Genomic DNA, 26767 nt, shown 5'->3' with positions numbered 1-26767 from the left:
GGGACAGTGTAGAGGGAGCTTTACTCTGTATCTAACCCCGTGCTGTACCTGTCCTGGGAGTGTTTGATGGGGACAGTGTAGAGGGAGCTTTACTCTGTATCGAACCCCGTGCTGTACCTGTCCTGGGAGTGTTTGATGGGGACAGTGTAGCGGGAGCTTTACTCTTTTACAGCTGCAGTAAAACACCAGCCCATATGCACATATCAGAAAGACAGGGGCAGGTGGGGTGCGGGAGGGGTGTTGTGACGTGAGAATGAAAGAGAAGTGAAATAACAGCCAAGTATTAACCAACCTGATGATTTCCAGGAGAATGTTATAACGCTGAATCTCCTGCAGCAGCACAACATTCAGGGGCGAGTTATCCTCCTGCAACATCTGCCGCGTGCTTTCGTAGTCCAAGTCCTCCGGAGTCCTTTGTAGCACGTCCGCGGACAGCTCGAGCACCTTCAGTGACAGGACAGCGTGAGGTTACTGCACAGCCGACTATATCCTGGGGGCACATTGAGCACACGAGGGGCAACGATTGCCCCTGACAAAATCCTCCCGCCATGCCGCGGGTTAGGAGCCTTCACTCGCTGTCATTTGTCAAGCTCCAAGCTCAGCGAGACACAGGCTCAACCAATTCAGAGCAAACTTGAAATTACTGATGTCACTCCATCAGTGCCAAAAACGGCCAGAGTCAGCAACACAGGGATGTCACACTGGCTCAGTGTGAGAGTGGGTTTGAGAGGGTGTCACACTGGCTCAGTGTGAGAGTGGATTTGAGAGGGTGTCACACTGGCTCAGTGTGAGAGTGGGTTTGAGAGGGTGTCACACTGGCTCAGTGTGAGAGTGGGTTTGAGAGGGTGTCACACTGGCTCAGTGTGAGAGTGGATTTGAGAGGGTGTCACACTGGCTCAGTGTGAGAGTGGGTTTGAGAGGGTGTCACACTGGCTCAGTGTGAGAGTGGGTTTGAGAGGGTGTCACACTGGCTCAGTGTGAGAGTGGATTTGAGAGGGTGTCACACTGGCTCAGTGTGAGAGTGGGTTTGAGAGGGTGTCACACTGGCTCAGTGAGAGAGTGGATTTGAGAGGGTGTCACACTGGCTCAGTGTGAGAGTGGGTTTGAGAGGGTGTCACACTGGCTCAGTGTGAGAGTGGGTTTGAGAGGGTGTCACACTGGCTCAGTGTGAGAGTGGGTTTGAGAGGGTGTCACACTGGCTCAGTGTGAGAGTGGGTTTGAGAGGGTGTCACACTGGCTCAGTGAGAGAGTGGGTTTGAGAAGGTGTCACAGTGGCTCAGTGAGAGAGTGGGTTTGAGAGGGTGTCACACTGGCTCAGTGTGAGAGTGGGTTTGAGAGGGTGTCACACTGGCTCAGTGTGAGAGTGGGTTTGAGAGGGTGTCACACTGGCTCAGTGTGAGAGTGGGTTTGAGAGGGTGTCACACTGGCTCAGTGTGAGAGTGGATTTGAGAGGGTGTCACACTGGCTCAGTGTGAGAGTGGGTTTGAGAGGGTGTCACACTGGCTCAGTGTGAGAGTGGGTTTGAGAGGGTGTCACACTGGCTCAGTGTGAGAGTGGATTTGAGAGGGTGTCACACTGGCTCAGTGTGAGAGTGGGTTTGAGAGGGTGTCACACTGGCTCAGTGTGAGAGTGGGTTTGAGAGGGTGTCACACTGGCTCAGTGTGAGAGTGGGTTTGAGAGGGTGTCACACTGGCTCAGTGTGAGAGTGGGTTTGAGAGGGTGTCACACTGGCTCAGTGTGAGAGTGGATTTGAGAGGGTGTCACACTGGCTCAGTGTGAGAGTGGGTTTGAGAGGGTGTCACACTGGCTCAGTGAGAGAGTGGGTTTGAGAAGGTGTCACACTGGCTCAGTGTGAGAGTGGGTTTGAGAGGGTGTCACACTGGCTCAGTGTGAGAGTGGATTTGAGAGGGTGTCACACTGGCTCAGTGTGAGAGTGGGTTTGAGAGGGTGTCACACTGGCTCAGTGTGAGAGTGGGTTTGAGAGGGTGTCACACTGGCTCAGTGTGAGAGTGGATTTGAGAGGGTGTCACACTGGCTCAGTGTGAGAGTGGGTTTGAGAGGGTGTCACACTGGCTCAGTGTGAGAGTGGATTTGAGAGGGTGTCACACTGGCTCAGTGTGAGAGTGGGTTTGAGAGGGTGTCACACTGGCTCAGTGTGAGAGTGGATTTGAGAGGGTGTCACACTGGCTCAGTGTGAGAGTGGGTTTGAGAGGGTGTCACACTGGCTCAGTGTGAGAGTGGGTTTGAGAGGGTGTCACACTGGCTCAGTGTGAGAGTGGGTTTGAGAGGGTGTCACACTGGCTCAGTGTGAGAGTGGGTTTGAGAGGGTGTCACACTGGCTCAGTGTGAGAGTGGGTTTGAGAGGGTGTCACACTGGCTCAGTGTGAGAGTGGGTTTGAGAGGGTGTCACACTGGCTCAGTGTGAGAGTGGGTTTGAGAAGGTGTCACACTGGCTCAGTGAGAGAGTGGGTTTGAGAAGGTGTCACAGTGGCTCAGTGTGAGAGTGGGTTTGAGAGGGTGTCACACTGGCTCAGTGTGAGAGTGGGTTTGAGAGGGTGTCACACTGGCTCAGTGAGAGAGTGGGTTTGAGAAGGTGTCACACTGGCTCAGTGTGAGAGTGGGTTTGAGAGGGTGTCACAGTGGCTCAGTGTGAGAGTGGGTTTGAGAGGGTGTCACACTGGCTCAGTGAGAGAGTGGGTTTGAGAGGGTGTCACACTGGCTCAGTGTGAGAGTGGGTTTGAGAGGGTGTCACACTGGCTCAGTGTGAGAGTGGGTTTGAGAGGGTGTCACACTGGCTCAGTGAGAGAGTGGGTTTGAGAAGGTGTCACACTGGCTCAGTGTGAGAGTGGGTTTGAGAGGGTGTCACACTGGCTCAGTGAGAGAGTGGGTTTGAGAGGGTGTCACACTGGCTCAGTGTGAGAGTGGGTTTGAGAGGGTGTCACACTGGCTCAGTGTGAGAGTGGGTTTGAGAGGGTGTCACACTGGCTCAGTGTGAGAGTGGGTTTGAGAAGGTGTCACACTGGCTCAGTGAGAGAGTGGGTTTGAGAGGGTGTCACACTGGCTCAGTGTGAGAGTGGGTTTGAGAGGGTGTCACACTGGCTCAGTGTGAGAGTGGGTTTGAGAGGGTGTCACACTGGCTCAGTGTGAGAGTGGGTTTGAGAGGGTGTCACACTGGCTCAGTGTGAGAGTGGGTTTGAGAGGGTGTCACACTGGCTCAGTGTGAGAGTGGGTTTGAGAGGGTGTCACACTGGCTCAGTGTGAGAGTGGGTTTGAGAAGGTGTCACACTGGCTCAGTGAGAGAGTGGGTTTGAGAGGGTGTCACACTGGCTCAGTGTGAGAGTGGGTTTGAGAGGGTGTCACACTGGCTCAGTGTGAGAGTGGGTTTGAGAGGGTGTCACACTGGCTCAGTGTGAGAGTGGGTTTGAGAGGGTGTCACACTGGCTCAGTGTGAGAGTGGGTTTGAGAGGGTGTCACACTGGCTCAGTGTGAGAGTGGGTTTGAGAAGGTGTCACACTGGCTCAGTGAGAGAGTGGGTTTGAGAAGGTGTCACACTGGCTCAGTGTGAGAGTGGATTTGAGAGGGTGTCACACTGGCTCAGTGAGAGAGTGGATTTGAGAAGGTGTCACACTGGCTCAGTGAGAGAGTGGATTTGAGAGGGTGTCACACTGGCTCAGTGAGAGAGTGGGTTTGAGAAGGTGTCACACTGGCTCAGTGTGAGAGTGGGTTTGAGAAGGTGTCACACTGGCTCAGTGTGAGAGTGGGTTTGAGAGGGTGTCACACTGGCTCAGTGTGAGAGTGGATTTGAGAGGGTGTCACACTGGCTCAGTGAGAGAGTGGATTTGAGAGGGTGTCACACTGGCTCAGTGAGAGAGTGGATTTGAGAGGGTGTCACACTGGCTCAGTGTGAGAGTGGGTTTGAGAGGGTGTCACACTGGCTCAGTGTGAGAGTGGGTTTGAGAGGGTGTCACACTGGCTCAGTGTGAGAGTGGGTTTGAGAGGGTGTCACACTGGCTCAGTGTGAGAGTGGGTTTGAGAGGGTGTCACACTGGCTCAGTGAGAGAGTGGGTTTGAGAAGGTGTCACAGTGGCTCAGTGAGAGAGTGGGTTTGAGAGGGTGTCACACTGGCTCAGTGTGAGAGTGGGTTTGAGAGGGTGTCACACTGGCTCAGTGAGAGAGTGGGTTTGAGAAGGTGTCACAGTGGCTCAGTGAGAGAGTGGGTTTGAGAAGGTGTCACACTGGCTCAGTGTGAGAGTGGGTTTGAGAGGGTGTCACACTGGCTCAGTGTGAGAGTGGGTTTGAGAGGGTGTCACACTGGCTCAGTGTGAGAGTGGGTTTGAGAGGGTGTCACACTGGCTCAGTGTGAGAGTGGGTTTGAGAGGGTGTCACACTGGCTCAGTGTGAGAGTGGGTTTGAGAAGGTGTCACAGTGGCTCAGTGAGAGAGTGGGTTTGAGAGGGTGTCACACTGGCTCAGTGTGAGAGTGGGTTTGAGAGGGTGTCACACTGGCTCAGTGAGAGAGTGGGTTTGAGAAGGTGTCACAGTGGCTCAGTGAGAGAGTGGGTTTGAGAAGGTGTCACACTGGCTCAGTGTGAGAGTGGGTTTGAGAGGGTGTCACACTGGCTCAGTGTGAGAGTGGGTTTGAGAGGGTGTCACACTGGCTCAGTGTGAGAGTGGGTTTGAGAGGGTGTCACACTGGCTCAGTGTGAGAGTGGGTTTGAGAGGGTGTCACACTGGCTCAGTGTGAGAGTGGGTTTGAGAGGGTGTCACACTGGCTCAGTGTGAGAGTGGGTTTGAGAGGGTGTCACACTGGCTCAGTGTGAGAGTGGGTTTGAGAGGGTGTCACACTGGCTCAGTGTGAGAGTGGGTTTGAGAGGGTGTCACAGTGGCTCAGTGAGAGAGTGGGTTTGAGAAGGTGTCACAGTGGCTCAGTGAGAGAGTGGGTTTGAGAAGGTGTCACAGTGGCTCAGTGAGAGAGTGGGTTTGAGAGGGTGTCACAGTGGCTCAGTGTGAGAGTGGGTTTGAGAGGGTGTCACACTGGCTCAGTGTGAGAGTGGGTTTGAGAAGGTGTCACAGTGGCTCAGTGAGAGAGTGGGTTTGAGAGGGTGTCACAGTGGCTCAGTGTGAGAGTGGATTTGAGAGGGTGTCACACTGGCTCAGTGTGAGAGTGGGTTTGAGAGGGTGTCACACTGGCTCAGTGTGAGAGTGGGTTTGAGAGGGTGTCACACTGGCTCAGTGTGAGAGTGGGTTTGAGAGGGTGTCACACTGGCTCAGTGTGAGAGTGGGTTTGAGAGGGTGTCACACTGGCTCAGTGAGAGAGTGGGTTTGAGAGGGTGTCACACTGGCTCAGTGTGAGAGTGGGTTTGAGAGGGTGTCACACTGGCTCAGTGTGAGAGTGGGTTTGAGAAGGTGTCACACTGGCTCAGTGTGAGAGTGGGTTTGAGAAGGTGTCACACTGGCTCAGTGTGAGAGTGGGTTTGAGAAGGTGTCACACTGGCTCAGTGTGAGAGTGGGTTTGAGAGGGTGTCACACTGGCTCAGTGTGAGAGTGGGTTTGAGAAGGTGTCACACTGGCTCAGTGAGAGAGTGGATTTGAGAGGGTGTCACACTGGCTCAGTGAGAGAGTGGATTTGAGAGGGTGTCACAGTGGCTCAGTGTGAGAGTGGGTTTGAGAAGGTGTCACACTGGCTCAGTGTGAGAGTGGGTTTGAGAAGGTGTCACACTGGCTCAGTGAGAGAGTGGGTTTGAGAAGGTGTCACAGTGGCTCAGTGTGAGAGTGGGTTTGAGAGGGTGTCACACTGGCTCAGTGTGAGAGTGGGTTTGAGAGGGTGTCACACTGGCTCAGTGAGAGAGTGGGTTTGAGAGGGTGTCACACTGGCTCAGTGTGAGAGTGGGTTTGAGAGGGTGTCACACTGGCTCAGTGTGAGAGTGGGTTTGAGAGGGTGTCACACTGGCTCAGTGTGAGAGTGGGTTTGAGAGGGTGTCACACTGGCTCAGTGTGAGAGTGGATTTGAGAGGGTGTCACACTGGCTCAGTGAGAGAGTGGGTTTGAGAAGGTGTCACACTGGCTCAGTGTGAGAGTGGGTTTGAGAGGGTGTCACACTGGCTCAGTGTGAGAGTGGGTTTGAGAGGGTGTCACACTGGCTCAGTGTGAGAGTGGGTTTGAGAGGGTGTCACACTGGCTCAGTGTGAGAGTGGATTTGAGAGGGTGTCACACTGGCTCAGTGAGAGAGTGGGTTTGAGAGGGTGTCACACTGGCTCAGTGTGAGAGTGGGTTTGAGAGGGTGTCACACTGGCTCAGTGAGAGAGTGGGTTTGAGAGGGTGTCACACTGGCTCAGTGTGAGAGTGGGTTTGAGAAGGTGTCACACTGGCTCAGTGTGAGAGTGGGTTTGAGAGGGTGTCACACTGGCTCAGTGTGAGAGTGGGTTTGAGAGGGTGTCACACTGGCTCAGTGTGAGAGTGGGTTTGAGAAGGTGTCACACTGGCTCAGTGTGAGAGTGGGTTTGAGAGGGTGTCACACTGGCTCAGTGAGAGAGTGGGTTTGAGAAGGTGTCACAGTGGTTCAATGTTACTTTTAGCCCTGGATATAAGAAATAGGAGGAGTGACCATTTGGCCCATCAGTCCCGCTTCCCGATTGAATACTATCATGGGTAATCTGGGGCTGCGACTGCACCTTCCCGCCCACTCCTCCTATCCCTTAATTTCCCGAGAGTCCGAAAATCTATCCATCCCAGCCTTAAATATATTGAAGAATGGAGTGCCCACCACTCGAAGAGTGAAGAAATTTCTCCTTATCCCAGTGCTGAATGATCGACCCGCCCTTGATCTCAGACAGCCCCCACCCCCCACCCTGTGTTTTAGATTCCTTGACCAATGGAAACAATCTCTCCGTGTCCAGCCTAACGAACCCCCATCAGGTTTCTGTATGTTTCAATGGGATTGTCCCTTATTCTTCTCAACCGCAGAGAATTTACCCACCCTCTCAAACAGGACAATCACCCAGTCATCCCGGGGAGCAATCTAGTGAACCATCGCGGTACCGCCCCCAGTGGAAGTAAATCCTTTCTGAAATCTGGAGACCAAACTGCACACAGTATTCCAGATGTATTCTCACCGAAACCCTGTACAACTGTAGCAAGGGCCCCTTCATTCCTGGGCCCCAATCCTCTTGCATTAAAGGCCAATGTGCCAATTGCCTTTTAATGACTTGCTGCACCAGCGTGCTAACTCTCTGTGTTTCTTATACTAGCAACCCACCTCTCTCTGAACATAAACATTGACAACTTTCACACCTTTTGAAAGATATTCCGTTTTTAAGACCAAACGGAATGGGCTTGTGTTTCCCCACATTGTATTTCCACCTGCCATCTTGTTCCCCACTCACTTCAGCTGTCTGTATCTCTTTGCAGCCACTTTGTGTCCTCCTCGCCGCTTCCATTCCTACCTAGCTTTGTACCATCAGCAAGCTCAGGTACATTACTTTCATCTCACTAATATAAACTGGAAATAGTTAAGGGCCCCGCACTGATCCTGGAGGCATTCCGGTGGGCACAACCTGCCAGTTTGAAAATGCTCCTGCTCTCTGCCCAGTAACCTGTCCTCGCCAGTACCCGCTCTTCTTCCAATACTGACGTGGAATAGTTCACATTCGCACTCGAACAGAGAGTTGCAGGGTGGGGAGAGCAGGTTATTTTTAGACCCGCTGATTTGTGTGGACCACGCGATTGGCCGGGACGCGAGAGTCACAGGTGTCATGGGAGTGACCCTTTAAGAAACGTTTTGTCTTATCACATGGCTTCAGTGATGTCATTTGTGTGGGTGGAGCTGGGCTGTGGCTCTGAGAGTTTTTACTTTCACTTTGAGTTTGGACTGGTTTTGAACGGCACTGGTTGAAAGAAGTGTCTTTCTCCATCTTCATTTTAAAAGCGGTTTCCAGACTGCTTGGTAACTTACGAGAGATAATTGCTTTCTGACAGGAATACAAATCTGCTGTTTGAAAAGGGGAACAGAGTATCAATAACAAGTCTTATACCAGTGAGAATGCCGTGTGCTGGGCCACACCTTTGAAAAGGGCTATCGGGTTTTACTTGGATTTTGTTATTGAATTGGAACAGTTAAGGGGGAATTCACTAAGGGTTATACATAGGTTACTGTCGCTGTGTGGGGTATTTATGTTTGTAATGATAATAATTCTTGCTGTGTGTGTTTATACAAATGTTAACTAAATTTGTAGAATAAAGCTTGTTTTTTTGATTAAAAGTGCCTAAGAACTCTGCTGAATAACCGCTGAAAGGCAGGGCCTTGTGCTCATCCCAACCAAAATCAACAAACAGTTAGAGGTCAGGTGAACTCCATAATATACTTTGGACATTTCTAAACCGTGGCCCAGAACACGGAGCGCGCCCTCTGGCCCTGGGGGCGGTGGGGGCAGTTTTACCTTTTCCTCTCTGGACATTCCTTTGCCCACGGCAGTGGTGACCTGCGGCTGGAGTGAGAGCAGAGTGTCGAAGAGTCTGCGAGCCTCGATGATCTCACTGGCCACGTCAGCGTTGGGGTGTTGCCCGAACGCCTCGGGGTGTTCCATGGCTGGCAGCATGTTGATGTACTCCCGGTAAGAATCAAGGTCTCCGTCTTTGGGGATGTAATAGTTATCCAACACTGACAATCTGAACCAGAGATGAAGAATGCAGGTTAGAAACTCCACTTTCATAATGCACAAGAAAGTTTGGGTGCGGAAAGGGGGAGCAGTCTTTGTTGAAGCAGGGAAGATTTAATCAATCATTAAATTAGGGCCAGACATCACGAGCATCACCCCCTTGCACTTTTAAAGCAGCTTTAATGTAGATTAGCATCTCAATAAGTAAATCCGGATCACTTCCGAACAATGAATTTACACATCCGTCTGCCAGGAACTAGAGAGGCGGTCCTTTAGAGACTGCCATCAGTTGGATGATGTGAAAAGTTAGGAAATCAGCAGTACAGGACAGAGCATTCTCCAGAAGAAACCTTTATCCCATCACCGTGTGGGGTAATCACAGACCCCCGTCCCGTCACCGTGTGGGGTAATCACAGACCCCCGTCCCGTCACCGTGAGGGGGAATCACAGACCCCCCGTCCCGTCACCGTGTGGGGGAATCACAGACACAGACCCCCATCCCGTCACCACGTGGGGGAATCACAGACACCCGTCCCGTCACCGTCTGGGGGAATCACAGGCCCCCGTCCCATCACCGTGTGGGGGAATCACAGACCCCCGTCCCGTCACCGTGTGGGGGAATCACGGACCCCCGTCCCGTCACCATGTGAGGGAATCACAGACCCCGTCCCGTCACCGTGTGGGGGAATCACAGACACAGACCCCCGTCTCGTCACCGTGTGGGGGAATCACAGACACAGGCCCCCGTCCCGTCACCATGTGGGGGAATCACAGACACCCGTCCCGTCACCGTCTGGGGGAATCACAGACACAGACCCCCGTCCCGTCACCGTGTGGGGGAATCACGGACCCCCGTCCCGTCACCGTGTGGGGGAATCACAGACCCCGTCCCGTCACCGTGTGGGGGAATCACAGACACAGACCCCCGTCTCGTCACCGTGTGGGGGAATCACAGACACAGACCCCCGTCCCGTCACCGTGTGGGGGAATCACAGACACAGACCCCCGTCCCGTCACCGTGTGGGGGAATCACAGACACAGGCCCCCGTCCCGTCACCATGTGGGGGAATCACGGACCCCCGTCCCGTCACCGTGTGGGGGAATCACGGACCCCCCGTCCCGTCACCGTGTGGGGGAATCACAGACCCCCCATCCCGTCACCGTGCGGGGGAATCACAGACACAGACCCCCGTCCCATCACCGTGTGGGGGAATCACAGACACAGACCCCCGTCCCATCACCGTGTGGGGGAATCACAGACACAGACCCCCGTCCCATCACTGTGTGAGGGAATCACAGACACAGACCCCCGTCCCGTCACCGTGTGGGGGAATCACAGACACAGACCCCCGTCCCATCACCGTGTGGGGGAATCACAGACACAGACCCCCGTCCCATCACCGTGTGGGGGAATCACAGACCCCTGTCCCGTCACCGTGTGGGGGAATCACAGATCCCCGACCCGTCACCGTGTGGGGGAATCACAGACACAGACCCCCGTCCCGTCACCGTGTGGGGGAATCACAGACCCCTGTCCCGTCACCGTGTGGGGGAATCACAGATCCCCGACCCGTCACCGTGTGGGGGAATCACAGACACAGACCCCCGTCCCATCACCGTATGGGGGAATCACAGACACAGACCCCCGTCCCGTCACCGTGTGGGGGAATCACAGACACAGACCCCCGTCCCATCACCGTGTGGGGGAATCACAGACACAGACCCCCGTCCCATCACTGTGTGAGGGAATCACAGACACAGACCCCCGTCCCGTCACCGTGTGGGGGAATCACAGACACAGACCCCCGTCCCATCACCGTGTGGGGGAATCACAGACACAGACCCCCGTCCCATCACCGTGTGAGGGAATCACAGACACAGACCCCCGTCCCATCACCGTGTGGGGGCATCACAGACACAAACCTACTTCACATCATCATATGGGAGAAAATGACAGAACTTTCATGTTGGCAACCTGGGGGATGAAATCACAGAGGCCCATTCCCAGCGCACACTGCTGCAGTGTTTCTGAACAAAAGGTTATGGGGAAATATCAGCGAGTATCGTAACGAGAAGGAGCAGGAGTCTCATGTGTCTCTGTGCTAGCCATTCATGGAAACACAGTTGGGGAGATACATTTGTTATTCCTCGTAAAGGAACTGACAGGGACATACATTGCTTCCTCTTGCCACTGAAAGGTATTTATTTTGCTGAAATTCATTTGCTCGGGGCTTGGGCCGCACTAACATTACACAAAGTGAAAACAAGAATTACTTGAAGTAAGGACTGGCAACCGCCCGGTCACAGAAGTAATCGTTGATATACGTGGTCAGCAGCCGGCGATCCCAGTCGTCAGTTACGTGGCCCCCATAATTCACCCCTGCAATTAGATACTTGAGGGCGTCCCAAGGCGTAACTTCGTATTCATCCAGGTAAATGCTGAGTAGGTTCTCGGACACCTGTAGCACAGAGAGTGTGAGTGAGCTCCAGAATAACGTATGTGTGACTCACACAGTGAACCAGCGCTACCGAGAAGAGTTTTAGAAACTTTGTACTCATCAAAGGTGTTTGATGGGACAGTGTAGAGGGAGCTTTACTCTGTATCTAACCCCGTGCTGTACCTGTCCTGGGAGTGTTTGATGGGGACAGTATAGAGGGAGCTTTACTCTGTATCTAACTCCGTGCTGTACCTGTCCTGGGAGTGTTTGAAGGGGACAGTGTAGAGGGAGCTTTACTCTGTATCTAACTCCGTGCTGTACCTGTCCTGGGAGTGTTTGATGGGGACAGTGTAGAGGGAGCTTTACTCTGTATCGAACCCCGTGCTGTACCTGTCCTGGGAGTGTTTGATGGGGACAGTGTAGAGGGAGCTTTACTCTGTATCTAACTCCGTGCTGTACCTGTCCTGGGAGTGTTTGATGTGGACAGTGTAGAGGGAGCTTTACTCTGTATCTAACTCCGTGCTGTACCTGTCCTGGGAGTGTTTGATGGGGACAGTGTAGAGGGAGCTTTACTCTGTATCTAACCCCGTGCTGTACCTGTCCTGGGAGTGATTGATGTGGACAGTGTAGAGGGAGCTTTACTCTGTATCTAACACCGTGCTGTACCTGTCCTGGGAGTGTTTGATGGGGACAGTGTAGAGGGAGCTTTACTCTGTATCTAACCCCGTGCTGTACCTGTCCTGGGAGTGTTTGATGGGGACAGTGTAGAGGGAGCTTTACTCTGTATCTAACCCCGTGCTGTACCTGTCCTGGGAGTGATTGATGTGGATAGTGTAGAGTGAGCTTTACTCTGTATCTAACCCCGTGCTGCACCTATCCTGGGAGTGTTTGATGGGGACAGTGTAGAGGGAGCTTTACTCTGTATCTAACCCCGTGCTGCACCTGTCCTGGGAGTGTTTGATGGGGACAGTGTAGAGGGAGCTTTACTCTGTATCGAACCCCGTGCTGTACCTGTCCTGGGAGTGTTTGATGGGGACAGTGTAGAGGGAGCTTTACTCTGTATCGAACCCCGTGCTGTACCTGTCCTGGGAGTGTTTGATGGGGACAGTGTAGAGGGAGCTTTACTCTGTATCTCACCCCGTGCTGTACCTGCAGTGGGAGTGTTTGATGGGGACAGTGTAGAGGGAGCTTTACTCTGTATCGAACCCCGTGCTGTACCTGTCCTGGGAGTGTTTGATGGGGACAGTGTAGAGGGAGCTTTACTCTGTATCTCACCCCGTGCTGTACCTGCAGTGGGAGTGTTTGATGGGGACAGTGTAGAGGGAGCTTTACTCTGTATCTAACTCCGTGCTGTACCTGTCCTGGGAGTGTTTGATGGGGACAGTGTAGAGGGAGCTTTACTCTGTATCGAACCCCGTGCTGTACCTGTCCTGGGAGTGTTTGATGGGGACAGTGTAGAGGGAGCTTTACTCTGTATCTCACCCCGTGCTGTACCTGCAGTGGGAGTGTTTGATGGGGACAGTGTAGAGGGAGCTTTACTCTGTATCGAACCCCGTGCTGTACCTGTCCTGGGAGTGTTTGATGGGGACAGTGTAGAGGGAGCTTTACTCTGTATCTCACCCCGTGCTGTACCTGCAGTGGGAGTGTTTGATGGGGACAGTGTAGAGGGAGCTTTACTCTGTATCTAACCCCGTGCTGTACCTGTCCTGGGAGTGTTTGATGGGGACAGTGTAGAGGGAGCTTTACTCTGTATCTAACCCCGTGCTGTACCTGTCCTGGGAGTGTTTGATGGGGACATTGTAGAGGGAGCTTTACTCTGTATCTAACCCCGTGCTGTACCTGTCCTGGGAGTGTTTGACGGGGACAGTGTAGATGGAGCTTTACTCTGTATCTAACCCCGTGCTGTACCTGTCCTGGGAGTGTTTGATGGGGACAGTGTCGAGGGAGCTTTACTCTGTATCTAACCCCGTGCTGTACCTGTCCTGGGAGTGTTTGATGGGGACAGTGTCGAGGGAGCTTTACTCTGTATCTAACCCCGTGCTGTACCTGTCCTGGGAGTGTTTGATGGGGACAGTGTCGAGGGAGCTTTACTCTGTATCTAACCCCGTGCTGTACCTGTCCTGGGAGTGTTTGATGGGGACAGTGTAGAGGGACCTTTACTCTGTATCTAACCCCGTGCTGTACCTGTCCCGGGAGTGTTTGATGGGGACAGTGTCGAGGGAGCTTTACTCTGTATCTAACCCCGTGCTGTACCTGTCCCGGGAGTGTTTGATGGGGACAGTGTAGAGGGAGCTTTACTCTGTATCTAACCCTGTGCTGTACCTGTCCTGGGAGTGTTTGATGGGGACAGTGTAGAGGGAGCTTTACTCCGTTCCCAGTCAAACTGCGCTCACTCTCGATTACTCTTGCCTACCTCAAAGTCAGAATCATTGAAGCCGTAGATAATGTTCCAGCCGAGTTGCTGGAATTTCTTTCGTTCCAGGAGGATACTGTGGAAGAAACACATGGCGAACAACAGCTTCTTGTATTTCTTGGGCTTGGTGCATCGTTTGAATTGCTGATCAGACACCAGGTTGTACAAACGCTTCATATTGGCTTTGATACCCTGAGGGGGTGGGGAGGAAAGAGAGAGAATCGTCAGCAAAGGGGGCAAGTGACCCGAGGTCCAAACCTTTCCAAGAACATCACCCATTCCCAGGTTCGCTGAGTGACGTATCCCAAGGCGTAGTGCTGGGCTCCAGTCGAGAGACGGGGAATCTGCTGCTTGCAAACGATTGTGGGAGGAGAGAAATTGGCATGGTTACGCCCGTTTTTGCAGCTGTAAGACAGGGACAGTCTATTTTGGGCACAGTCCTTTGTCCCCAGTGGCACTCCCTCGCCCTCCGGGGACATACCCAGGGAAGGGCAGCCAGTGAGAAAAAACAAGCCCGAAGCTCTGGGCTGCTGGCAGGTTCAATAAGGCCGCTCACCACCAGCTTCTCAAGGGTAACCAGGGGGGTGCAATAAATGACAGCCTCGCCAGCGGATGTCTTGGACCAGCAGCTTATGTCGAGCACCAGGCTGAGACTCAGGGACCAGCTCCTCACGATGCCCCAGCGCAGCAGCCTGAGGCAGCCTCGGTGGGTCTTCGCTAGCTCGGGGCACCCTGGGGCTACACTTTGGGGCGCTGGATGAGCGAGAGGGTGACCCGACGGCTGGCTGGAAGAGTCCACTCCGGCGGTGGAGGCCGGGACGTTGAGTGTCTTTAAGACAGAAGTTGATGAATTTTTGATTTCTCGAGGAATTAAGGGCTATGGAGAGAGAGCGGGTAAATGGAGTTGAAATCAGCCATGATTGAATGGCGGAGTGGACTCGATGGGCCGAATGGCCTTACTTCCGCTCCCATGTCTTATGGTCATATGGTTACCTTTGGCGGCTCCGTCGTCATCTTGATGCTGGTCTGCAGGATGGAGACTGGAAAGTCAGGATGCGGACTGGAACTAATCCAGAGTCGGAAGTCGGGATGCGGATCCTGGATTTGAAGCTGCTCGATCAGCTTATCGAGCTGGGGCATCCAGGAGAGCGACAGGTGGCAGTTGGCAAGGAAGACCCAGTTACCTGTCAGTCACACACGGAGAACAGAGATCAGCCCGTGCCCCATCACCATCGTCCCTCGCTCTCTGACCCAGTACGTGAGGCCAGGGACAGTGTAAACCCTCGTTTCACCCGCGCTTGGGACCAACACCCGCAGTGTTTGATCGGAAACATTTGAGAAAAGCTAGTTGCAAACAATTATGGGACGAGGAGAGAAATTGGCATGGTACAGGCGGAAAACAGGAACGGGACCAATTTTGGGCACAGTCCTTTGGAGGAAAGGAAGCTGCATCACAGGTTGGTATGGCAACCGCTCGCCCCAAGATCGCAAGAGTCTGGTGAATTCAGCCCACTCATCACACAAGCTTGTCACCCCCACATTGATTCTGTATACACCTCCCGCTGCCTCAGGAAGGCAGACAGCATTGTCAGAGACCCCTCCCACCCAGGCATTGCCTTCTTCCAGACCCTTCCATCAGGCAGAAGGTACAGAAGTCTGAAGACCCGCACATCCAGACATAGGAACAGCTTCCCCACAGCTACCAGACTCCTCAACGACTCCCCCTCAGACTGATCTGTTCCCTGTGAGAACACTATTCACGACACCCTATGCTGCTCTTGTTTGGCCCCTTGTTCCGCACTGTAACCAATCATTGTTTGTCGATGTACCATTTGTCAATGTTCCCTGTTGATTATTCTTTTGTCTAGTATGTACGTACTGTGTACGTTCCCTCGGCTGCAGAAAAATACTTTTCACTGTACTTTGGTACATGTGACAATAAATATCAATCAATCAAGTGTGTCTGGGTGGTCGACTGAGAGACACCGCCTGTGGAGGCTCGGCAACAGGGTCTGAACGAGGTTGTAGGACAAGGCTGGCACAAACTTCCTTGCGCCGGTGAAAGACAAATTTGGGAGAGGCGAGGAGAGGTTCAACAGGCAGGGAGGGATGACAGTGGAAGTGAACTCCAGGTGGGAGCCATTTATGAAGCAGCTTGGAAGTCTTGGCAGGGGAGGCGGTGGCACAGTGGGATTGTCACTGGACTAGCTAACCAGAGACCCAGAGCTATGCTCTGGGGACCCGGGTTCGAATCCCACCACAGCAGATAGTGGATTTTGAATTCAATAAAAACCTGGAATTAAAAGTCTAACGATGATCATGAAACCATTGCCGATTGTTGTAAAAACCCCATCTGGTTCACTAATGTCCTTTAGGGAAGGAAATCTGCCGTCCTTACCCGGTCTGACGTACATGTGACTCCAGACCCACAGCAATTGGGTTGACTCTTAACTGTCCCCTCAAGGGCAATTAGGGGTGGGCAATAAATACTGGCACAGCCGGCGACCCCCACATCCCATGAGAGAATGAAAAAAACTATAGGATCTGGTGGAACGAGAATAGAGTTAGGCTTCAACATGATGTTTCAAACTTATAGTCAGACCAGATCTAGGGACCATAAATAATTCAGGAGAAACCTCTTTAACCAGAGAGTGGGGAGAAAGTGGGACACGCTCCCACGGGGAGTGGGGAGAATGTGGGACTCGCTCCCACGGGGAGTGGGGAGAATGTGGGACTCGCTCCCACGGGGAGTGGGGAGAATGTGGGACTCGCTCCCACGGGGAGTGGGGGGAATGTGGGACTCGGTCCCACGGGGAGTGGGGAGAATGTGGGACTCGCTCCCACGGGGAGTGGGGAGAATGTGGGACTCGCTCCCCACGGGGAGTGGGGAGAATGTGGGACATTTAAGGGGGAATCTGGATAAACACATGGGAAAGACCAGCATTGGGCAGTCGAGCTGAATCGCCTGTTTCTACAATGTAAACACTTTGTGACAGGTGCTTCAGCCTTCCTCCGTCCAAGCTATCCTGCGACGGGACGGAGGGGACATACCTTCGGATACGCCCTCGGTGATCATGCGTGTGGCGATGGGGGCCTGTCCCTGACCCAGCGAGAGAGCGAGGAACCTGCTCGCCATGCCAGAGTAGTCTGCAAGCTGCAGCAGAGAGTTGGTGGGATCCACCCCTGGGGACAGCACGAATATCAGTGGGGTCCTCGCGTTGGAGTCGTCGATGACCTGTGAGGGAGGACAAACATTAGAGTTAGCGTGTTGGGCAGCCGAGGGGGTTTGCTGGAATTCCGGTTTGGCGCTCCCTTACTCACTGACCGACTTCATGTCCAGCACGGGAGGTTCCACAAACTTGGAGCCCAGGTTGTTAACGATGAAGGAGGTGACGCAGAACGCCACGCGGTCCTGTCTGAGCGAGCGGACGATCAGCATGCGTTGCAGCTCGTTGCAGGTGTTGTCCCATTCCACTACGGAGCATAACCAGGAACAAAAGGTGAATTAGAACCACGAGCGGCTGCTGCAGGTCCCTCTCCAGAGCCTCACTCTGCCTTTCTGGTTTGCGCACCACGATTCGAGCTGGGGAATGGCACAGAGCCGCGGTGGGCTGGGGGAAAGAAAGATGATCAGTGTTTGGGAACCATTACTGTATTATTGGAGGGATGGCAGCGGCACCGGGGTGGGGGGGGGGGGGGGGGAGCGGCAATGGAGGTCAGCTTAGAGGTCATGAGAGGATTGGCTTATGAAGAGAGACTCAGTAGACTGGGACTATACTCATTGGAATTTAGAAGAATGAGGGGGGATCTTATAGAAACATCTAAAATTATGAAGGGAGTAGATAGGATAGAAACAGGGAGGTTGTTTCCACAGGCGGGTGAAACTACAACTAGGGGGCATAGCCTCAAAATAAGGGGATTTAGGAGTGAGTTGAGGAGGAACTTCTTCACCCAAATGGTTGTGAATCTGTGGAGTTCCCTGCCCAGTGAGGCTACCTCGTTGAATGTTTTTAAGGCAAAGGTAGATAGATTTGTGAACAGTAAAGGAATTAAGGGTTACGGTGAGCGGGCGGGTTAGTGGAGCCGAGTCCACAGTAAGATCAGCCATGATCTCACTGAATGGCGGAGCAGGCTCGAGGGGCCGAATGGCCCACTCCTGCTCCTGGTTCTTGTGTTCTTATCTCGCAAGGAAGCTCACACTGAAAGGCGGCTAAAATCGGTTGACACGGTAACAGGCGTGCTTACGTTGGGGGAAATACAAGGCGGGGGCGAACGTGTACACAGTGAGTTAAGAGCTGGACATGGAGATATAGGCCAGGATGGCTGGCTACGGGTACCCTGCGTGTTGGGAAATCTCAGAAGCACCGACTGGAAGGAGGTTCTGTCCAATGGTTGGGGGGAGGAGTTGGGGGAGGCCCCTGTGGAGCTGGAACACGGGGTAGATGGGCCGAACAGGCTGTTTGCGTGCAGTAAATTCGATGTAAGGCTTTCAACGGAAGGGTGATCAGAGGGAGTTTGCGACCACAGTGTCCTGGGCCTCATGCTCAGCAGGAGCCCGTGCAGCTCTGAGGACACTGACCTGGCAACACCGCCGTTTCCGGCTCGGCGTTGGTGTACCAGGCGTGCCAGTCTTTGGGGTACTGCTCAAAGGAATTCATTATCCCATGAAAGTTTGTCAATTTATCGAGCTCCGTGATGTTGTCCCAGTTGATGTCGGCAAGCCAGCCAGGACAGGGGTTGTCCATCTGCTCCTCTCTGTCCAACACCTGGAGAAATAAAATGCAGTTCAGTCCTCGAACATCCAGCATTCGACTCTCCACAAGGCCCAAATCTATCCTCATTACGCCTTCCTGATCTTGTCCCTGTAAAGGCCGTACCCACAGAGGCTGAACACGAAGCTGCTCACCTCACTGGCCAGCTCACTCTTGCTCAGTCACATTCACACCTCACCTCCCATGCTCACTGACCAATATCGGCTCCTTGCTTTCAAATCCCTCCAGGGTCTGTCCCCTCCCCTCCGGACCCTCATCTCATCCGCCCACCCCACAAACCTGCACGTTCCCCGACCTCCTTAAAATCCCCGGTTTCAATCATTGCAGGGCTCTGAAATTCTCATCAGCTCTATCTCTCTCTCTGTCTGTCTGTCTCTCTTTCTCTCTATCTCTATCAATCTCTCTCTCTCTCTGTCGCTTGTCTCACTCTGTCTCACTCACTGTCTATCTGTCTCTCGCTCTCTCGCTCTCTCCGTCTCTCGCTCTCTCCGTCTCTCGCTCTCTCCGTCTCTCGCTCTCTCCGTCTCTCGCTCTCTCCGTCTCTCGCTCTCTCTTCTGCTCGCTCTCTCTTCTGCTCGCTCTCTCTTCTGCTCGCTCTCTCTTCTGCTCGCTCTCTATCTCTTCAGCACTCTGGTACATATCACACAGCTTCTGTATACTCACTGCCACTGCATCCTCACTGGTACACAGCACACGGTGGCTGGTACACTCACTGTACACCCCCCCCCCCCCCCCTGTTGTATATTCACTGCCCTGCTGGCCCCTCCCCCCGGCTCACCACGCCGCCACGCAGGAAGAAGTTGTACTCGTCCATGTTGAGTTTCCCGGCCACCTCCAGGATCTTGATGCAAACCTGGAAGCTGAACAGCAGCTTGTGCCGCTCAAAGAGCCCTCGGCACGTGTACCTAGGAATAAGAGGATATGGGTCAAACATCACTCCACTGCTCCCTGTGCTGCTGCAGTGGCTATTTAAACTCTGTAAGAGCCCCTCCATCATCATGCCCTTACCTACCCTTCACTTCTCCTTCTGCTGTTCTCACTTTGATCCGTGCATGCCGAATGGACACGTATCTTCACGTCGAGCATGGGGACGGATGCAGAATGAATGAAAGCTTACACTGCGAGCTTTGGACAGCAGAACCCAGGCATTTCGGCGCCTGAGAGATCAGTGGGACTTGGTTCGATTGGTTGGCTGGTGGCGAATGAATTGGCCAAAAGGGCTTATTCTGCCCGGTAACAGTCGGTGACCGGGTCAGAGCCATAGGGAAGTTCAGTCGGGTCCCTGGACACTGAGGAAAGCACCCGGTCTCTCTCTCCCTGGATTAAAGAGAGGGAAGGTGTGCTATAAGACAACCATCGGAAACAAAGACTTTTATCCCTTTTATTTATTCCCCCCCTCCCCTCTGTGTTTGTCTCTCATGGGGCAGCACGGTAGCACAGTGCTACTTCAGAGCTCCAGGGTCCCAGGTTCGATTCCGGCTTGGGTCACTGTGCGGAGTCTGCACGTTCTCCCAGTGTGTGCGTGGGTTTCCTCCGGGTGCTCCGGTTTCCTGCCACTGCCCAAAGATGTGCAGGTTAGGTGGATTGGCCGCGATAAATTGCCCTTAGTGACCACAATTGCCCTTAGTGTTGGGTGGGGTTACTGGGTTACGGGGATAGGATGGGGGTGTGGACTTGGGTAGGGTGCTCTTTCGAAAGGCCGGTGTAGACTTGATGGGCCGAATGGCCTCCTTCTGCACTGCAAATTCTAAGACTAAGCGGGTGAACGCCACATGCCACGCTGGGCTGTCCAGCGCCCAATTCTCAGGTGCGGGGCAAACCAATTTCTCCAGTGAAAATAATGGCACACGTTTCAGCCGGAACGGCAGTGAATGGACACGGCCCATTCTATTCTAACAGGACTCCCACATTTTGACCCTGAACCCTGGTCAGACAGACTGTACACCTGGCCGGTTACCTGCACACCTGGCCGGTTACCTGCACACCTGGCCGGTTACCTGTACACTGCGTAGGTGTGGTACTCATTGAGGTTGACGATGCGCTCATGCAGCTTGGGACTGCGTTTGCTCTTCTCGATGCTCAGGTTGAAGAGGTCGATGTAGGCATCCAACGAAAACTGGTACATGGGGTCGATCTTGCCCATGTCGTTCAACACGAAGAAGAGGATGGAGGCTCGCTCGGCACACGAGCGGTACCCCTGAGGTTAAACAAAGACATTGGGCAACATTTAACACATAGTCAGGGTGACCTGCGCCAAGGAACCCTCCGTTATTGGGGGTCTGCCCAATTCACTCTCAGCTCCACCTGTAGGCTACTGGAACATGGGACAAGAACGGGATAGGTGCCCAACGACCAGTGCAGACTCAACTGGCCGAAGGGCCTCTATGCTGTAAAGTATGAGTATGACTAGGATCTAACCCTTGCTAACCCTTCTTGAGACGCTGCAGTCCGTGAGGTATAGGTACACCCACTGAGCTGTTAGGGAGGGAGTTCCAGGATTTTGACCCAGCGACAGTGAAGGAACGGCCGATATATTTCCCAGTCGAGGTGGGGAGTGACTCGGAGGGGTGGGGTTCCCAGGTATCTGCTGCTCTTGTCCTTCTAGGTGGTAGAGGTCGTGGGTTTGGAAGGTGCTCCCCCAGGAGCTCTTGCAATCCTCCTCTCTCCCCATCCATAAGATGCCGTTAGCCCTGGCCCACACCATTGCGAGGCTGGGTTGAGTAGAGTTGACATGGGTGCACTAACCTCTCGAGCGGAGTCGATTTTCACCTCCGTGGTCTCGCTGCTCTCGATCTGTTCTGCAACCTCCGTGGCGGTTACCTTGGAAGTCTGCAAGGTGTTGACCAGCTGCACATCGTCGAGTAGTGAGCCGGTGGCCTCGTTCAGCAACCTGGCGGGGAGGGGATGGGACGGGTGTGAGCGGGCACGAAATCCAGCATTTCTACAACAAGCTACCCATTGTCCACTTCCCAACCTTGATTTCAGGATGGTTCAAGGTGTTTTTTTTCCTCTCCCCCCCCTCTGCAGGTTGAGGTTAGGCCAGTTTACCGCTGGCGTGATATTTAACTGGGTGGGGGAATTTGTCCATTCCTCGGCTGCACATGCGCGCTGCAACCAGGCTGAGAGGGGGGCTAGTCTCTTACTGGCGTCCTTCACACTCCCTTTGTACGGTGTCCAGCAACCTCTGCCGGCCAAGTCTGTGCCAGGTGACCTTTGGCCTTGCTCAGACCTTGGGTCTTGCTCAGGGTCGAACTCAAGCTCCTACCGTAGAATTTCGTCCTCCAACTCTTTCAGTTTCTTCTTGCCAGCTGCGATGTTCATCACCAATGAATCTTTCTGTTCCTCCAGTTCCGGCCGCTCCTTCCTCACCACATTGCCGAGTAACTGTGCCTCGAGGCCCTACAGCCGGGGGTCAGCCAGAGAGAGAGACAGACAGAGAGGGAGAGAGGGAGAGTAAACACAGACTTCGCCTCTGTCCCTCCACAGGTAGAACATAGAACATTACAGCGCAGTACAGGCCCTTCGGCCCTCGATGTTGCGCCGACCTGTGAAACCACTCTAAAGCCCATCTACACTATTCCCTTATCGTCCATATGTCTATCCAATGACCATTTGAATGCCCTTAGTGTTGGCGAGTCCACTACTGTTGCAGGCAGGGCATTCCACACCCTTACTACTCTCTGAGTAAAGAACCTACCTCTGACATCTATCTTATATCTATCTCCCCTCAATTTAAAGCTCTGTCCCCTCGTGCTAGACATCACCATCCGCGGAAAAAGTCTCTCACTGTCCACCCTATCCAATCCTCTGATCATCTTGTATGCCTCAATTAAGTCACCTCTTAACCTTCTCTCTAACGAAAACAGCCTCAAGTCCCTCAGCCTTTCCTCATAAGATCTTCCCTCCATACCAGGCAACATTCTGGTAAATCTCCTCTGCACCCTTTCCAATGCTTCCACATCCTTCTTATAATGCGGTGACCAGAATTGCACGCAATACTCTTAAATGCAGCCGCACCAGAGATTTGTACAGCTGCAACATGACCTCATGGCTCCTAAACTCAATCCCTCTACCAATAAAAGCTAACACACCGTACGCCTTCTTAACCATCCTCTCAACCTGGGTGGCAACTTTCAGGGATCTATGTACATGGACACCGAGATCTCTCTGCTCATCCACACTGCCAAGAATCTTACCATTAGCCCAGTACTCAGTCTTCCTGTTATTCCTTCCAAAATGAATCACCTCACACTTTTCTGCATTAAACTCCATTTGCCACCTCTCAGCCCAGCGCTGCAGCTTATCTATGTCCCTCTGTAACTTGTAACATCCTTCCGTACCGTCCACAACTCCACCGACTTTAGTGTCATCTGCAAATTTATTCACCCATCCTTCTACGCCCTCCTCCAGGTCATTTATAAAAATGACAAACAGCAGTGGCCCCAAAACAGATCCTTGTGGTACACCACTCGTAACTGGGCTCCAGTCTGAACATTTCCCATCAACCACCACCCTTTGTCTTCTTCCAGCTAGCCAATTTCTGATCCAAACTGCTAAATCTCCCTGAATCCCATGCCTCCGTATTTTCTGCAGTAACCTACCATGGGGAACCTTATCAAACACTTTACCGAAATCCATATACACCACATCAACTGCTTTACCCTCATCCACCTGTTTGGTCACCTTCTCAAAGAACTCTATAAGGTTTGTGAGGCACGACCTACCCTTCACAAAACCGTGTTGACTATCTCTAATCAAATTATTCCTTTCCAGATGATTATACTTCCTATCTCTTATAAACCTTTCCAAGATTTTGCCCACAACAGAAGTATGGTTCACTGGTCTGTAGTTACCGGGGTTCTCTCTACTCCCCCTTCTTGAACAAGGGGACAACATATGCTGTCCTCCAGTCTTCTGGCACTATTCCTGTAGACAAAGATGACTTAAAGATCAAGGCCAAAGGCTCAGCAATCTCCTCCCTAGCTTCCCAGAGAATCCTAGGATAAATTCCATCCGGCCCAGGTGACTTATCTATTTTCACACTTTCCAGAATTGCTAACACCTCCTCCTTATGAACCTGAAGCCCTTCTAGTCTAGTAGCCTGAATCTCAGTATTCTCCTCGACAACATTGTCTTTTTCCTGTGTGAATACTGACGAAAAATATTCATTTAACACCTCTCCTATTTCCTCGGACTCCAAGCACAACTTCCCACTACTGCCCTTGACTGGCCCTACTCTTACCCTAGTCATTCTTTTATTCCTGACATATCTATAGAAAGCTTTCAGGTTATCCTTGATCCTACCTGCCAAAGACTTCTCATGTCCCCTCCTGGCTCTTCTTAGCTCTCTCTTTAGGTCCTTCCTAGCTAACTTGTAACTCTTGAGCTCCCTAACTGAACCTTCATGTCGCATCTTTACATAAGTCTCCTTCTTCCTCTTGACAAGTGTTTCGACTGCTTTAGTAAACCACGGTTCCCTCACTCGACCACTTCCTCCCTGCCTGACAGGTACATACTTATCAAGGACACGCAGTAGCTGTTCCTTGAACGAGCTCCACATTTCCATTGTGCCCATCCCCTGCAGTTTTCCTCTTCATCCGATGTATCCTAAGTCTTTCCTCATCGCATCATAATTGCCTTTCCCCCAGATATAACTCTTGCCCTGCGGTATATACCTATCCCTTTCCATCACTAAAGTAAACGTAATCGAATTGTGGTCACTATCACCAAAGTGCTCACCTACCTCCAAATCTAACACCTGTCCTGGTTCATTACCCAGTACCAAATCCAATATGGCCTCGCCTCTCGTTGGCCTATCTACATACTGTGTTAGGAAACCCTGACAGCATGAATGGACGACAGCCCACCATTTCGGTCGTTTTCCAAATGAGTATTCCTGGTCTCCAGGGCACGTCGAACGGCCCACAAAACCTAGGCCTCCCAGCCAGATTTTGGATTGACTGGTTTGTGTCTCTTTGGCCTGGGGGTGGGGGGGTCAGCTGTTGCCTGTTTGGTGGGGAAATGGGCGGTCAGGACACTAGGGTGGTAACGAAATGCCTATCCACTCTGTCTATGCCCCTCATAATCTTATAGACTTCTATCAGGTCGCGCTTTGACCTCCGTCGTTCCAGTGAGAACAGGCGGAGTTTATCCAGCCTCTCCTTGTGGCTAACACCCTCCATACCAGGCAACATCCTGGTAAACCTCTTCTGTCCCCTCTCCAAAGCCTCCACATCCTTCGGGTAGTGTGGCGACCAGAATTGAACACTGTACTCCAAGCGTGGCCTAAAACTGGGCACAGAAGGGCCTTGATAGGCGAATGGGCCCAGTGAACTGTAAATTGTGCCTGGATCTGCGGGGGAGGGGTTTGCGAGGGGACTCGTGTCTGTTCAGTTTTAAGCTCCCGACACCCCTACCCCAGTCTCAGAACCCACCTTTTGGAGGGGGGTGGGGGGTCAGTTAATGGAGAATGATGCAAATTAATGGGATTCTGAAGCTAAACTTTCCACATTGCCCCACAGCCTCCAGGGTACATCCCACACGGTCTATGAAGTCTTGAACATCTCTATTAGAGTCCAGCTCTATCCTACCCGGACATCCCAGTCTCTCGGGAGGTGGGGGGCAGCACCAACCTGCACTTTCACAGCAAAATTGACGATGGTGGTCTTGGTGGAGATTTCCGGGGCGTAGTGCGGGTTCGACAATTTGGTAGTGATGTAAAATCGGAATTCCTTGTTGTACTCGATTTCCTTGTCTCCCAGTTTCATCACCATCCGCCCAGCTGCAGACGGGAGGGAACAGCGTTAAACACAGGCCCCGAAACCATCGCCGCGGCTTCCATTAAACGGAAGGTGCCTTTTGTCACAAGCAGAGAACCGAATTAGGTTTCATTCAAATTAGTAATTGCACTCTTGCCATTTATTTCTCATTCCTCTCGGCCTGCCAACCTGGCCATTCCACTCACCTGACGAGGGGGAGGATGAGCCGGTTGTTTGAAGGCGGGGAGGATACTTGCGAGCGGTGTGGGAGGGGTCCGACCAATGTCGCCCAAATCTTCTGGTCCTGCCAAAAGTTGGGGAAATTTTGGGGGTCGTCCTTCCGCACCGTGTCGGCGACCCTGCACGTGGATTTGGAGCCCAGTACCCTGTGGGCCCTATTCGGGGTGTCGGGCTTGCCGCAGCTGCAGGCGGGGGTGGGGGCAGACGTTTTAGACTTCGCCTCGCTGATCGCTCGCAGGCAGGTCCTGTTGAGGTGGAGGTCAGTCTCCCCACCCTGTGCCTCGGTGCAGCTGGGGGATCTAATAGGGTTTCTGTATCTGGAAAAGGTGAAATTTGCTTTGAGGGGAGGGGGCGTGTGAAGGGTTCCACAAGAGATGGGGTTTACGGTCACTTTCAAATCAGCTCGCTTGTCCCGACTTCGAGACCCAAGAGTCAACGCGCACACCTCTGAACCCAGTGAGCACTGGAGCTTGCTGCTGGGTTGAACGCCCTCACGGTCCTATTCGAAGCCTTGCCGAGCTAGTCGGTCGCCCACCGCCACCCCACTCCCCGCGCTGCCCCCGTGACACTTACCGACCTTGGTGACAGATTTATTGAGGATGGGGGCGAGTGACGGATCCAGGTCTTCTTGAACGTTCTGGAGTAGGACAGGGGACCCGAACTGCACACCCATTTCCAGCACACGCATATAATCAGTCATCTGAAAATCGATGACTTTCAGCCCCTGGGGGAAAGAGTAAACACCAAGGGGTGAGTGAGTGGGGGAGGAATATTTCTGTGGGGCTCATTATCGATTCTCTCCTTCTCCACCCCGCAACCCGCCCCCCCCCCCCCCCTCTCCCCCCTCCCCCCCGCCCCGAGAGAGATGTCGAGGAACTCCTATCGGGAACGGGGGAAAAGCAACAGCATTTTACTCGTTACTTGTTAAGCAGTAAGTGTCCTCCCTCTCAGTGCTCCCTATGTTAAAATCAATTGTTGGTGCACTGTCTCCCATCTGAACATAAGGATTAAAGCACGCCGATGTCCCCAGCAACGCAGTGAGTGGAGGAGAGTAACACAATGCAAATGAAGCGCCTGAAATCAGTCCTGGACCAATCAAATCACCGGCCTCCTGGCCTGGAATAGCAGGGTCGCTCTCCGCAGCTAAATTACAATGTTCTCTTTCTGTCCCTTCCATTGTCCCGTCTTGTCGACTGATCTCTGAAGGGGGCAGGATGGGTCGATAGGATGGTTAAGAAGGCATACGGCGGGCAGCATGTGGTGCAGTGGTTAGCACTGGGACTGCAGCACTGAAGACCCAGATTCAAATCCTGGCCCTGGGTCATTGTCCGTGGAGTGTTTACACATTCTCCGTAAGTCTGCATGGGTCTCACCCCCACAACCCAAAGATGTGCAGGGTAAAGATGTGCAGGGTAGGAGGATTGGCCACGCTAAAATGCCCCTTAATTGGAAAAAAAGAATTGGGTACTCTAAATTTTTTTATTTTTTTTTAA

General features: G+C 52.9%; 1 protein-coding gene across 1 annotated transcript in view; it reads right to left on the bottom strand.

The window, feature by feature from the left end:
- dnah2 (dynein, axonemal, heavy chain 2) overlaps positions 1 to 26767 on the bottom strand; it is a 314816-nt gene that overhangs the window by 42042 nt on the left and 246007 nt on the right. Inside the window, exons 70-83 of the mRNA XM_072493227.1 lie at positions 25848 to 25998; positions 24909 to 25057; positions 21542 to 21675; positions 21022 to 21166; positions 20274 to 20473; positions 19055 to 19181; positions 18084 to 18270; positions 16830 to 16978; positions 16556 to 16739; positions 14498 to 14688; positions 13505 to 13696; positions 10928 to 11112; positions 8435 to 8663; positions 293 to 444 (exon numbers count right to left, since the gene is read on the bottom strand). Coding sequence (XP_072349328.1) covers positions 293 to 444; positions 8435 to 8663; positions 10928 to 11112; positions 13505 to 13696; positions 14498 to 14688; positions 16556 to 16739; positions 16830 to 16978; positions 18084 to 18270; positions 19055 to 19181; positions 20274 to 20473; positions 21022 to 21166; positions 21542 to 21675; positions 24909 to 25057; positions 25848 to 25998 — 2375 coding nt within the window. The remainder of the gene's footprint in view (positions 1 to 292; positions 445 to 8434; positions 8664 to 10927; positions 11113 to 13504; positions 13697 to 14497; positions 14689 to 16555; positions 16740 to 16829; positions 16979 to 18083; positions 18271 to 19054; positions 19182 to 20273; positions 20474 to 21021; positions 21167 to 21541; positions 21676 to 24908; positions 25058 to 25847; positions 25999 to 26767) is intronic.

Source organism: Scyliorhinus torazame, chromosome 31 (genome assembly GCF_047496885.1).
Source record: "Scyliorhinus torazame isolate Kashiwa2021f chromosome 31, sScyTor2.1, whole genome shotgun sequence".
Lineage (NCBI taxonomy): Eukaryota > Metazoa > Chordata > Chondrichthyes > Carcharhiniformes > Scyliorhinidae > Scyliorhinus > Scyliorhinus torazame.
Note: the sequence above shows the minus strand (reverse complement) of the source record. Positions and strands in the feature narration are given on the sequence as shown.